At 39.8% G+C, this 14,706-nt stretch overlaps 1 protein-coding gene across 2 annotated transcripts; it reads left to right on the plus strand.

Moving 5' to 3' along the window:
- Positions 1-555: 555 nt before the first annotated feature.
- LOC137258084 (probable tRNA N6-adenosine threonylcarbamoyltransferase) lies at positions 556-14,481 on the plus strand. 2 transcript variants are annotated; one of them, XM_067795638.1, is made up of 14 exons: positions 556-726; positions 1,368-1,433; positions 3,337-3,476; positions 4,183-4,302; positions 5,897-5,998; positions 6,388-6,461; positions 7,340-7,435; positions 7,723-7,772; positions 8,271-8,349; positions 8,540-8,639; positions 10,764-10,820; positions 11,683-11,758; positions 13,457-13,555; positions 14,293-14,481. In XM_067795638.1, the coding sequence occupies exons 3-14, from the start codon at positions 3,362-3,364 to the stop codon at positions 14,330-14,332; spliced, it is 1,008 nt and encodes a 335-aa protein (XP_067651739.1). In that variant the 5' UTR covers positions 556-726; positions 1,368-1,433; positions 3,337-3,361; the 3' UTR covers positions 14,333-14,481. The 2 variants fall into 2 exon arrangements, with proteins under 2 accessions (XP_067651739.1, XP_067651738.1); XM_067795637.1 differs by lacking the exon at positions 1,368-1,433.
- The last annotated feature ends 225 nt before the right edge of the window (positions 14,482-14,706 follow it).

Consider the following 14,706-nt stretch of genomic DNA (forward strand, 5'->3'; position numbering starts at 1 on the left):
GAATAAAACACACACACACACACACACACACACACACACACACACACACACACACACACACACACACACACACACACAGAGAGAGAGAAATGCCCCGTTTTAAAACTAAAACTAAAAGAGTTCAAAATTCTTTTATTCCATCAAGTATCCTCCTTTTAAATGTCAGTCTTTGTTGTCGTTTTACGTATCTTAATCTGTATGTAGTTACTTATGTTTTAACAATCTCATATGTGTTCACTTTCAAATGTAAAGAGAATTCCCTTCGGGGTAATAAAGTATTGTCATTGTCATTGTCATTGTCATTGTCATTACTCGTGAGGCCGACAGTGTAAGGAAACATACATACCTCCACTATTAAGTCACAGATATATTATCCATCTGCAAAAAAACCAAAAAAAACCCCAAAACATAAATGCCAATACGAAGGAAGTTTCAGTGTATTGAGACAATATGTGAGAGAACATATTGATCTTGGATCTATGGAAGTGAATATTTACCAAGACTGCCCTGAAATATGCGCGGTTCACAGTTCGTTTGTTTTCCATTCAACTTTTCAACCAACCCAGATGTATTTACTTCCGGTCAGGAAGCACATGTGTTTGTTGTTGTGATGTGACGCAACGTAACATCATTTCATTTTCAGTCATTATTTGTGTAACATTTGAAATCACCAACTCCATTTGTTTCGGCGTGTTCTTTCAACAGATTCCCCGGAGTAGAGTTTGGGTAAGAGTCAGCACCGAAGCAATGAGGCCAAACGCTCCTGAGCACCACCTGACCATGCACTGTCGGCACAGTATCAGTGACCCGTGTGAAAATAGACAGACTTCGACACCTGACCAGCTTATCAGATTATAATCAGAGAGTACTGCACTTTACCGGGTGCATTTTCATACTAATAAGCGCTCCCTAAAGATCGGCAAGGGTACCTGACCCTAACCCCAAATCCTAACCCAAAGGATCGTAAAGGGCCTCTAACCTGCTAACCGTAATCCCAAACCAAAGGATCGTAAAGGGTGCCTAAACCTAACCCCAAATTCTAACCCTACTTTTGAGTTTGTGATACACTAACTTAAAGTTAGAACTCATCATACGAATTGCGAAATTAGTTGTTTTGTCTTGTTGATTACTAATACTTGATTCTGCAATGCCAAAAGGACGACTGTCGGCAAATTATCTAATTTAGTCAGATTGACACTGAAATGGAATAACATGGCAAACACCAACCATGTCGAGCAACCTGCCAGCTAGATCCCCTTAAGCACCTCTTGTGACAAGATCAGTATGAGAAACACTGACCAAATCCATCTTAAATACATAACAGCAGGTTAAAATCATAGAGAATATATGTTTCCTCTCTATTACAGTGTTGAGCTTACAGTGCTATACCAGCATTTGACAAGTTCAAATTGAGTACAAGTGTGTCCTTCACTGTAAGTGAAACCATATCACCAATTTCAAGGGGCTCTCGCATTTTTTTATAATCAATGATAATGTAATTCTGTTTATTTATACAGCATATATTTATCAGTGTATCTCATTACATTCACTATAGATGGACAGTTGATTCACAGACAGGGCTGTGCTAATAATTACCATAGTGATGAATAAGAAACTCTGAATGTAATGCACATGTATAGCTTTATGCTGTTTAGTGCATGTTCTGTTTGTGAATATTCATCAAATTTAATGGTTAGTTTACTTCATTCAAGTGTGTTATACTCAATCAGCAAAATTGCGATTTGTCAAAAATGTGTTTTTACAGTCAAAAATTATTTTTAATGATTCTTTTGATAACTTTAACATTATTTTTGATCATTGGAACACCTGTAGTAAATACCTGATTATATATTTACTTACTCCTGTTCAAAAATTAATATTCACAAATACTACACTGACCACTGGGCAAAGGTTAGAAACCAGCACTGTGCTGTTTTTTGGGGAAAGGAACATTTATACTCAGTGTCTATTCTCGGATGGGCGATGGTGCGATTCACGCTAATAATGATCAAATTGCCCCTCATAAAAACAACAGCGTGAACTGGCGTGCATAGTAATTTGCTCTGTACTTAATTTTCAAAAAACATACAAAAAAAGCTTTATATTGCCAAGGGATGACATTTTAAATCGGAGTCGGTCACCGAGTCAAGTTCGAGTGACAACATGTAAACATAACAGAGTGACCTCCCTTGGTTAAAACCACTGTCAGCACTGGGGAAACAAAATTCCATTCATATCAGTATGAAAATAGGTCACATTTCTGGGAGTAGTGCACTTTACCAGGCACAATTTTTCAATTTTTTTTTGATGGATATACTCACACCAAAGGTAAGCCAACCCTAACCTTTATTCACTAACCCTAAGGATCTAGAAGGGGGGTGCCCAAGGGCTAAGGATCTATAAGGGGGTTGCCCAAGGGTAAAGGATCTAGAAGGGGGGTGCCCAAGGGCTAAGGATCTATAAGGGGGTTGCCCAAGGGTAAAGGATCTAGAAGGGGGGTGCCCAAGGGTTAAGGATCTAGAAGGGGGGTGCCCAAGGGTTAAGGATACAGCAGCATGCTCATTAGCAAGCGCTCAGCAGTCGCTGGGTAGCGCGCCTGGTAAACTGCACTTAATTAATTAATTAATTGACAATGTTAGACTATGATCTCTAGACACAGTGCATGTGTACAGCACTTGCAAACCACAGTTTCGTCGATCTTTTTAGAACATCAGTTCGTTTTAGCCTTGTTTTCGAAATCAGACAATATTATCACTTGAAGTTGTAGATGACAACTGAATACGAAATTCTTATTTACAACGGTTTGTGGTAATTTCTAGCGAATAATGTCATGCAAAAGAATGAAAATATGTCACATTTTTTGCACAAAATACCACTGAGAAAGCAACAGTGTCAGCCACATCTCCCCAGGCTGATATGTCTGTTAAGGAGACGTGTAAATTGAAAGGCGAGCAAAACCCCAAGACTGACCCCGGTCCCTCTGACTCTGAAAAAAACAAACCAAGTGTTTTTCAGAAAAAAATGGTTGAAAGAATGGCCATGCCTCTCTCAAAATGAGCTTGGTGCTGAGATATGTAACTATTGTAGCCAAATAAAATGAGCAATAGTTTCACTGGTGGTGGTTGCAGTAACTTTCGTACATTCACACTATTTTGAAAGATGGTAATACAGGTATTCCCTCCTACATTTTCCAAATTCCCCCTCCTTTTTTGTGAGGGGGTGACAAAACCCTCCTAGATTTTCAGTTCTAGAATAGACACTGTATACTTACTTTCCTATAACCTTATTTTGTTATGAGATCACATGAATTTTGTGTTGTATCTCTTCTGAATTCAGCATAACTGACTGTATCTGGAGAAGAATGGTGATAGCTATTGGCTTCGAAGGCAGTGCCAACAAGCTTGGCATTGGGATTATACAAGATGGCGTTGTCTTGTCAAATCCCCGTCATACATACATTACACCTCCAGGAGAAGGTAAGCTTGGCCCTTTCTGGTCTAAATAACGGGACCCGTGAAGGTCCCGGGGTAGAATAGGCCTTCAGCAACCCATGCTTGCCATAAAAGGCGACTCAGCTTGTCGTAAGAGGCGACTAACGGGATCGGGTGGTCAGGCTCGCTGACTTGGTTGACGCATGTCATCGGTTCCCAATTGCGCAGATTGATGCTCCTGTTGTTGATCACTGGATTGTCTGGTCCAGACTCGATTATTTACAGACCGCCGCCATATAGCTGGAATATTGCTGAGTGCGGCGTAAAACTAAACTCACTCACTCACTCTAAATAACGGATTAACACTTGTACAATATGACAACCTGAAGGGAGCCAGGTTAAGTGTGGATGGTGCAATCAATGGTAGCAAGTTTGGAACACATTCAGCTTCTTGCTGATGACTAGAGAATCATTATCAGAAGAAATATAGGCTTTGACTCCATGACCAGAGTTGTACAGATCAATGGCTCACACCACTTGTGACATGTCTTGATAACACTGTTATATTCTTTAATTAATGTTTCCCATTCAGAGTTGATCAGGTCTGTTTCAGTGTTAAGGTAGAAATTGAAACATCTTGTATGGAAAAGAAATGCAGTGCTGATAGATCGTTGCCAGCTGTAATTATGGAGTGTTAAGTTTGGGTGGTGGGAGTGGTACTGGTACTCAGCCATGTTGACGTCCTGCACAGGGTTCCTGCCACGAGATACAGCTAAGCACCATCGGGAGCACATCCTACAGGTTCTCCAACAGGCTCTGGAAGAAGCCAACATCAAGCCGCAGCAGATAGATGTAGTCTGTTACACTAAAGGTGGGTACTTCTACTGAACGTGGATACAATCTATGATGACTGCATCAGCAAAGTTTGGCTTAGCTACTGGTTAATAACACTAGCTTCAACCAGTAGCAGAGTATGTGGAACCTTGGATGTGGTGCATATTGAAGCTAGTATGTAATGCATTATCACAAAACTGATTTGCTTTGCAATGTGTTGTTAATAATAATATAGTATTCCCAGAAATTATTGAGAATCATGTTGCGTCATGTAACTCATAACGTTTATTAACTTCTGGCGTTTTACTTACATAAACATGTTAAAACATCATCCTTTTACAATCTCAGTCTTGTTTTAGTACTTTGTTAGACCTCCTCGCTCAGCAATGCATGCCTGAATACGCCTAGGCACACTACCCATCAAAGTTTGTAGGTAATCGTGTGACAGGGTATCCAAGTATTGGACCACCTCGGCCTTCATATCTTCAATATTTCTCAGTCCCTTTTGGATTATTCTGTCCTTCATGACTCCCCACACATTCTCAATTGGGTTTAGGTCTGGGCTGTAACTGGGCCAGTCTAAAACTTAAACATTTTCGCCCGACAGCCACTGTTTTGTGTAGCGCGCAGTGTGTTTTGGGTCATTATCATGCTGGAAAATCCAATCATCTTCATACAATGTTTGTGCTGTCGGAAGAAGGTGACCATTTAGAATGTCAACGTATCTTTCTTTTGTCAAGTTTCCCGTGAAAACACACAATGGCGTCACTCTGCGAGCCGATATGCCACCCCACATGTGAAACTTCGGGCTATGTTTTGGTCGCTGGTAGATAGGTTTGACAGTATCTTTGGTCCAAATTTTCACACAATTAGGGAAAAGCCAAACAGAACTTTCATCCGAAAAGAAAACATTATCCCAATCTTGATTTTCATGAGCCCGACACCAGTTTAAACGTTTTTCCTTTTGTGCATCTTTCATCAACGGCGAGGGAATTCCACGTTTTTTCACCCAATTAAGTCTCTGTAATTCCTGCCTAACTGTTTCATTGCATACCTGAGGACTTCCTCTGCTAATCATTTTATTTCTGATGTTCTCAACACTTTTCAATTTGCCCCTACTCACAATCTGCCCAAGTCTTCGGCGATCCACAACACTGAATTTCCTAGGCCGACCTGCCCCTGCTTTGTGCTCTATCCCGGTTCCTGTTTGAATATTCTTCAAAGTTCTGTATACTGTAGACAGAGGAATACCATGTCTACAAGCTAACACTTTAGCATCAGCCTCACTCCTTTCATAATCATCTAGAATGAGCTTTCTTTTCTCTCTTGCTGTAAATTCTGCCATGTCATCACAGGAAGCCGTCTGCTCAGACAAGGGAGATAACTCTTGACATAATGAGCTGCCTTCTAAGCCTTCAAGAGTTGTCTCCTTTATTTAGTATGCTTAGTGCATAGTGAAAGCCCTTTTTCCAATCTTAGCATCATTAGAAAAAAAACAAAGATTTTCTCAATAATTTCTGGGAACACTGTACATGTATGGTTATTGGTAAAACAGTTTGCTCACTTGCAATACAGATTTTGTGACTGGTAATACAGATATCCTGCTGTTGATAGTTCTGATTGTATTTCAGGACCAGGGATGGGGGCACCACTAGTATCAACTGCTATTGTGGCACGTACTGTGGCTCAGTTGTGGCAGAAACCCATTGTGGCGGTCAACCATTGCATTGGTCGTATCCTTCTTTGTGTACCCTCCTTGGGTGCCATTACCCCGAGCTCTAGATAGAGATTTAGCTCCTGTAGGTACTGTACCCACTGTATACTTTGGAGAGGGTGTTATGAATGTTGAATGGGTATTTCATTTTCCATTACCCAGTGCTTTCAGACATGTGAGTATTTCAGTGATTTTATGCGCCTGTCTATTCCATGTCGGTCCCCAGTATTCCATGCTTGTTGGTTGATGTGAGTATATGGAACAGGAGATCAGGATTGATCAGACTTATTATCAATTATCATCAACTGACAATGTTTGACTTAATGCTGAACATTACTGCCGTTACATCGTCAGTGCTGGAGGAGGTAGACAGTGTGCAGTGTTTGTAAAGTTCCTTAACTAGGACAGACATAGAGATGGGACGTCTGATCACAGGGGCCAAGAACCCTACAGTTCTGTACGTCAGTGGCGGGAACACCCAGGTCAGTCACATTTTAGATTAAATATACTGAACTGCAAAACAAATGCACATTGAAAGAGGTTTCTTGAACGACACACTTTAATTTGCTCTGACTACACAAACAAACTGGAGGATTTCGTTCAAACTGGACAGAATTTCGAAGTTCACACAAACAAATTCACCAAAAATGGCACCACTAAGACACCTCGAAGTCAGTATCGTGTTGGCCTCCATAGTGGCCATAGTGTCGTCCGTACATGGAATGAATTAACATGTTGATGAAGGCAATAGGCACTTGTTATGTATTCTGTGAAATGCCTGATCATGTCCAGCCGGGGTTGTTGTCATTGGTTAGAGGTGATTCAGTCTTCTTTGAGTTTCACCCCAAAGGTGTTGTACTCGAACCAAGTGCAGGCCATTGTAGTGTTTGGATGCCATGTTGTCTTAGGAAGTCCAGTAGTACTCTTGTAGTGTGAGCCGGAGTGTTGTCTTGTTGGAAGATATGATTTCTTTGACTTTCAACATGTGGTACAGGGTGAGGTCTTATGACTTGGTCAGTATAGCAAGTAGCTGTCACACCATTTCTACATCCTGGACCGTGATTCTGGAACACCACGGGACCAACTCTCTGTTCAGACTGATTGCACCTCACACCATGATGATTGGACCATCCCATGACTCATTTTCAACAATACACACTTTGGAAAACCATTCTCCATGCGTTTGCCATACTCTGCCATCGGCTGTTGAAACACAATATTGGAGTGTTAGAGCCACATGAGCAAGTTTGCAGCTAGTCAAGGTTAGAGTATTCTTGAAACAAAGGCGTTTTCATTGTTATTGTGATTTCATGGTTCCTTGAGTTATTGTGTGATCTGGCATGCTGTGTCTCTGTTGCAGGTGATAGCATACTCTCATCGTAGGTATAGAATATTTGGCGAAACAATTGACATTGCTGTTGGAAACTGCTTGGACAGGTTCGCCAGAGTTCTAAAGGTATGTCAGTAGGTTTGCCTGAGTTCTAAAGGTATGTCAGTAGGTTTGCCCAAGTTCTAAAGATATGTCGTAGGTTGGCTAGAGTTCTAAAGGTATGTCAGCAGGTTGGCTAAACAACTCCCAAATGATTTACTGTCTAGAAGGACCTTGTTGTTATAAGCTGTGATTGTCCTTGCAGCAATATTATTGTCTGTCTAACAGTATAAGCTCATGTCTGTTTCTTGATTTCTTGAGCAGGGACACCATGTGATGTTCCAGGCCAATAATTGACACCTTGTCTGTTGCAGTTGTCTAATGACCCCAGTCCAGGCTACAACATAGAGCAGATGGCAAAACGGTAGGCAGTCCATTCATGTAGTTGGATTCAGCACACAGCTGCTGCTGTCACCGTTTTAGACGTGCACTAATTATTTTGACAGATACAAACAACTCCATTCAAACTGAAGGGAAAGGCTGTTGTGTTAGCATTTACTAAGCTTCATTAGGGGCTGTAGGACAGGAAGGGCTGGGCAGAATGGAAAGTAATGTGGTTCAGGGATTCTGAGACAGACTATTTACTCTGTGTATGTGATAGTGTCATTTGTTCATAGTATTGATGTTGTGTTGTACTTTCAGTAGGGACTTTGAATTGTTGTATTCACAGTTGGGATGTTGTGTACAGTGGGGATGTTGTAATTACTGTAGGGATATTTATTTTGTATATTCAGTGAGAATTTTGTATTGTTGGATTCACAGTAGGGATATTTATTTTGTATATTCAGTGAAAAAATTGTATTGTATTTGTAGTAGGGATGTTGTGTTGCATTTACAATAGGGTTAATTTGTTTTTCTGCAGGGGGAACAAGTTCCTGGAGCTACCGTATGCAGTGAAGGGGATGGATGTATCCTTCTCAGGTCTACTGTCCTACATTGAGGTCAGTCACAGCACTGCATGTTAAGGTTTAACAGCCACCACCCAACACCAAATGTAATAATGAACTATGGCATGACAGAATTTCAAGGGCTTAGTCAACATCTCCTATTGTCATTATAGAATTGTGTCATGCAAAGCACCTGTTTATGTGCACCTAGTTCTGAAGTGGGACATTATATCTGTGAATGCAGGAGAGAGCCCCTCAGCTGGTAAAGTCGGGGGAATACACACCGGAGGATCTGTGCTTCTCCCTGCAGGAAACAGTCTTCGCTATGCTGGTAGAGATTACAGGTGAGACTAATCACCTCCAAGGGAAGGTACAGGTGAGACTATTTAGTGCACAGGATGTGATTACAGGTAAGAATAATTTGTACATATAGTTTGTTTGGCTCAAAAGCGGACGGATGAATTGCTATGTAACTTGAAAACTAATAAGCATAACATACTCAATGAAATGCTGATCATAATCAATACAGCATACCAACTCTGTTAGGTTTTTGAAGAATTTTTTTAACAGACTATCATTAGAATATTGACACAGTTCAGTGTTTATTACGAGGGAGAAGTGCCGAGAAAGGCATAGCCAGGTGTTCGAGAAGCATGTGCACTTGTGCCGATAAAGTTATTTACTCATTAACTTGTGCTGTGCTGTCTCCATGTTTTCTCACAGTTGGTACGATGTTTTGATTATGATCAGCGTTTCATTGAGTATGTTATGCGTAGTAGTTTTTGAGTTACATAGCAATTCATCAGTCCGCTTTTGAGCTATATGGACTATAGGTGGAGATTACAGATGAGAATTATAAGTTTCCAGGTAGAGATTACAGGTGAGACTGTTCTGAAATGTAGAAGAGTGGTGAGACTCTCGAGGGGCCAAAGACCCAGGTTCGATTCCCCACTTGGGTACAATGTGTGAACCCATTTCTTTTGTTCCGACCCATGATAATGCTGGAATATTGCTAAAGTGGTGTAAAACCCTACTCCCTCACTCACTACTTATGGGAATAAGATGAAACTAATGTGTCCCATGGTTAAGGGTATCTAAATTATATCCAGTCCCCAGATGGACTTTACACATGAGACTAATGCCATCCCAAGGTTATTGTACAAGTGAGACTTATCTGTGCCTAGAAGGAGATTACAGATGGAACTAGTCCGTCTGCAGTTACAGATTACAGGGTTACCAGTCTTTTCCCAGGTGAAACTTTACAGATGAGTTTTGGTTCAGATGACAGGTAAACTTTACATGTAATTGACATCACATACCAGGTAGAGATGAGTAAATAGATAGCAAGTCATGTGATATAGTATATCTTTAGCTAACAAAGCAATGTGACACTAGGTCATGCTGTCTAGTTTCTCTAGCGCTGGGCCCAGATTTTCGAAGGACTTTTAGTGCTACGACGGTCGTAAGTCACAGTTGATGTATGGCGCTTACGACTAACTTAGCACTAAGAGAGCTTTGAAAATCTAGGCCCAGATTGTCTGAATGACGTAATGGTCAGTGGGCTTGTTTGCTTGTCCACTTTTGACAGTGTCCCTGAGTCTATATTTTGTCTACCGTGTTTTTATGTTAATTTGTTGAATTGTTGACTCATATATTTATGAAGTGACATTCATATTTTTCATTGTTTGACATTCATGTATGGAGGAAAAACATAGTGTGCATACTCTGTACAAAGGTGTTTTGTTCCTCATGCATGGAATTGAACATCAAAGCCAGTTCTGACTTTATGCATCATATCATGTGTCTCACTGACAATGACGGGACATTGTTAATGGTACAAACTATCATGAGTATATGAGTGTGAACTGTGCATAACCCTTTATCTTACCTCACACATAAATGTCGTTTTCTGATTAGCTGAGCACCTGTTATTTTCTGTGTACTCTGCTTACACTCAGGTACATTGCAATGCCAATAGCGACTCATTCGGTACTTCGTTTTAGTAACTGTTTTATCTCGAATAACATTAAAAGATGCATGATGCATGGAAATTACCAATGTTTTCTGAAGGGAAATCAATGGAAGGGAGATAACTCTAAATCTGTTTTCCTTGTGTCGTCTGCAAAATCTGGTGATGGCTACGAAAACATATGGCTCCCTTTCGTATAAATAAATTGTTACAAAATGTTCAAATGTAGTCCCTGTGAATATTAAGAGGGGGAATTACATCGCAGCGACTTTATGGAGACAATGCCAGTTGGACAAAACAGCAAGATTCGTAAAGCCTGGCTGAAGTGTATGATCTGATACCCATGCTTCAAACAGATCAAAATTAACATTGAGGTGTTTGGTAGGATGAACACATTGTTTCACTGGTCCCTTCACGCTCAGGGAACATAAAAATACATTGATGGTACCTCAACCCTTGCTTCCCTCGTGACCAGTGAACAACTTATAATGTATTGCAGAGCGAGCCATGGCACACTGCAAGTCCCAAGAAGTCATGATCGTGGGAGGAGTGGGATGTAAGTCTTGTCATTCTCACCATCTTTCATGTTGTTACAATGGTTACCTGCTTTTCTTGCTCATGTTTGTAATGAATAATGATGTAGAATCATCCATGTAATGATTCCAGGGAAGAATGGATGTCTGTGTCCCTTGTTTGTCTTAAACAAAATCAAATCTCCAACTCTCCGTTATCTCGCTGGTGCCACTTTCATCAGCCCACCAAAGTCATGAATGATTCCAATTGACTTAACAAATTGGGTTTGGGGCCACTAAATGTGTGAATGTGTGTAAATTTATGAGCAGGTATGTGCTTTTGTATATAGCAGTTATGTGTATGGCTACTGGCAATGATGCAGAGAATTACCTACAACACTTTGGTTGAGTCATCAATGGTCTCCTGCAGAATGCTAAAGCAGCTAGAATGCAGTAGAACACACTTTATGCAAAGGAACATGCTGATCGATCATTTTTCGTTTTTGCTGAATCTAGGACAACTATGTGTTTATGTAGATCCCTTCAGCTTTAATACTTTGGTATGTGACTGTATCCCTACCCATTATAATGGCTCGCTTGTCTCTTGTACAAAGGGCTTCCATGTCTGCACTTGGAACTGTACAACATGGGGATAAATACACAGTTGGAAATAGGTTTTCACCTGATAATCACCTGTAGCATAATCTTTCACTTTTCAAATATTAAACTGAGGAAAACATTTTGAAATTAGTTTAATTAAGAATAAAACAAATCTTCAGATTTTTCTGGTCCATGTGCAAGGTTTGAGGTTCAGAAAGAATTTTGAGTAGAAGAGTACAAATTGTCTTTCGATTTATTTAAGTTACACTGGTGTAGGCATATAAGACTACCTTTACTCTGATCCAGGCAATAAAAGACTTCAAGACATGATGGAGAAGATGGCTGAAGAAAGGGAGGCAATTCTTTATGCTACAGATCAGAGGTTTGTGACCAAGAGTTAGCTCCCTTGAAGCACCTGTTAATTTGTTTGCTGTAGCCTTCTTGACAGCTGGATGAATTTGAACACTGCATCATTTTGGACTTGAATTTTCACAGAATAATGTTTTCTTAATTTGGTAAGCAGTGATGATCATGTTATGTTGTTTGTGTTTCTTGTTAGTTTCTTATGTATTGCCTCATTCAATATGTGCAAGTACCTCACCCAAATTTTGTCATAGGAAGCATCAAAATGGGATCGGGTGGTCAGGGTCACTGACTTTGTTATCCCCTTGGCCTGTAATGTGGGGGGATATAGTTGACACCTCTGTCCGTCCGTCTGTCCGTCCATCTGTCTGTCCGTCCATAATAATTTTGTTTCCGGAGCATAACTAAAAAAATTTCCAATATTTTTAGAGCAAATTTGAGAGATATAATAATCTGAACGTATGGTTGTGCCTTGTGCTATTTACAGATTTTTGACATTTAAAGTTTTTTTGTTTTTCCATGGAACGTTTTGGTCTTAGTCTAATGGAGGGATGGGCTTCTTTTCCGGAGCAGAACTCAAAAACCATTCAATATGTTTCTGCAAGACTTGGTAGATATATGAGTCAGAACCTAAAGTGGTGCCTTTTGCTATTTACATGTTTTTATGATTTATTATTTTCTCTGTTTCCATTGAAATGTTTCAGACTTTGTCTCAAAAGTGAGAGGTGTGTTTTTCAAAAACTCAGAAAGTTCCTAATATCTATCAGCAAAACTTGGTAGTTATATGAGTCAGAACGTAAAGTGATGCCTTTTGCTGTTCACAGGTTTTTGTGATTTATTATTTAATCTGTTTCCATGGAAACATTTCGGACTTTGTCTCAAAAGTGAGAGGTGTGTTTTGTTTCAATAACTAAAAAATTCCTATTATCTATCAGCAAAAATATGTGTGACAGACCCCAATAGTGGTGCTTTTTGCTATTTACAGGTTCTTGTGATTTATCATTTTCTAGGTTTCCATGGAAAGGATTCAGACTTTGCCTAAATAGGGAGGGATGGGCTTCGTTACCGGAGCACAACTTGAAAACTATTTAGTATCTTTCAGCAAAACTTGGCAGATATGTGAGGCAGACCACAAACTTGTGCCTTTTCCTATTTACAAAGTCTTGGCATTTTTATTTTTCCTGGTTTCCACGGAAACTATTCAGACTTAGTCTCAAAATGGATGGATGGGCTTAATTTGAAAACCATTTTGTATCTTTCAACAGATCTTGGCAGACATATGGGACAGATCTTTAAGTGGTGCCTTTTGTTGTTTGCAGAAATATGGCATTTATATTTTTCATGATTTCCATGGAAACGATTCAATCTTAGTCTAAAAAACATCAAGTAACTGTCAGATGATTTGTCCTTTCAAATATGTGGGGCCCGGGGGGATATGTCATCTTCTGATGACTTTTGTTTACGTATGTCATCATACCCCAGCTGCATAGATTGATACTCATGCTGTTGATCATGGGATTGTATGGATCAGACTCAATTACATACAGACTGCAGTATATCTTGCAAATTGCTGAATGTGGCATAAACTTAATACTCACTCATTCACAGATAGAACCATACCTTTGCTCTTTGGTTTCACAGATTTCATGAAACTATAGACCTGGCAAGTCTCACACACTCACTCCCTCACTCAGTACAGAAGAATATTGTCTTGTAGGTTCTGTATTGACAATGGTGCCATGATTGCACAGGCAGGATGGGAGATGTTTAAAGCAGGGGAGACTACTCCGCTCAACGAAACAAGCTGTACACAGAGGTAGGAAATGCAATCCTACATTTTTTGTAGCATAATGGTTTGTTCAGAAAGAGATTACAGCGCAGAGGTGATGGTAACTCCCATGTTTTAATATATACATAGAACTGAAGTCGTGGTACATGTAATGGAGAAGTGGTGTGTTGTGGAGGCAATGGAATTCACTCGGCAGACTCAGCTGAGCCAGGAAAATTTAATGACTCAACAGTTTGTCTTGATTCTGTTCCTACTATTGTCAGAGGGTGGTGGGGTAGCCCAGCAGTTAAAATGTTTACTCGTCACACTGAAGACTTGATTCACCACATGGCTACAATATGTGGAACCATTTCTCGAGTTCTCTTGGAGTGATATGTATTGAATACTTCAGACTGTGTAAAACACAACACACTCACTCAACTCACTAATAGTTGTACATGTGCCCTTCACATTAAGCTGACTAGCAGTAATGTAATATAGATACAGTTAAGGTGGTGTTAGTTATATTCACTCACTACTTTATGTAGTTGTAAGGAATTGGTTAAAAAGGTAATAGCTTTACACCTGAACTGCACATATGCTGACAGGTGGTGCAATATAGATACTGTTAACTATACTGGAAAAAATAAGTTAAGAGATATTGGTATTTATATGATTGATATTTCAACAGATTGTCAGTGAATAAAGAGATCATGTTTCATAATTTCAAAACTTGCATATATCCCTCACTATACTTGAGTCTAACATGTGATGGATGGTTTCAGGTTTCGAACAGATGAAGTTGAGGTGACCTGGAGACTGTGATTGAAGCACACAGTGACATGGAAGAGAGCACTCAAAGATGATATAAGACCTAGATGTCCCCCATCTCAAAAAAAGGACTTTTTTAGTGGTTCTGATGTGACATAAGCTTTGTACATAGAAAATTGTAAATAAATATAAATAACATGGTATGTACTTCGTAGCTTGTCATTTTACCAGATCCCTTTTACAGGAGACTCATAACAGGAGCATTGTGATTCACGTCTGTATAACTTTAAACCAAACAAATATGTATATGAGAAATGTTGTGTTCTATTCAGTGCATCTTCCATAAAGTTAGGGTTTTTTGTTTTTGTAATCATTATTTGGTAACAGCTAACACTGCCACAAAGTCAGGCTGGCGTTAAAACAAGAAA

Source organism: Haliotis asinina, chromosome 12 (assembly GCF_037392515.1).
Source record: "Haliotis asinina isolate JCU_RB_2024 chromosome 12, JCU_Hal_asi_v2, whole genome shotgun sequence".
Classification (NCBI taxonomy): Eukaryota; Metazoa; Mollusca; class Gastropoda; order Lepetellida; family Haliotidae; genus Haliotis; species Haliotis asinina.

What these genes read in the sequence shown, in the direction of transcription:
- LOC137258084 (XM_067795638.1), top strand. Translation starts at nt 3,362, where the DNA reads ATGGTGATAGCTATTGGCTTCGAAGGCAGTGCCAACAAGCTTGGCATT. An exon ending in ATAGAGCAGATGGCAAAACG is followed by an intron (nt 7,773 to 8,270) that starts GTAGGCAGTCCA and finishes GTTTTTCTGCAG; the next exon opens with GGGGAACAAGTTCCTGGAGC. An exon ending in CTTTATGCTACAGATCAGAG is followed by an intron (nt 11,759 to 13,456) that starts GTTTGTGACCAA and finishes ATTGTCTTGTAG; the next exon opens with GTTCTGTATTGACAATGGTG.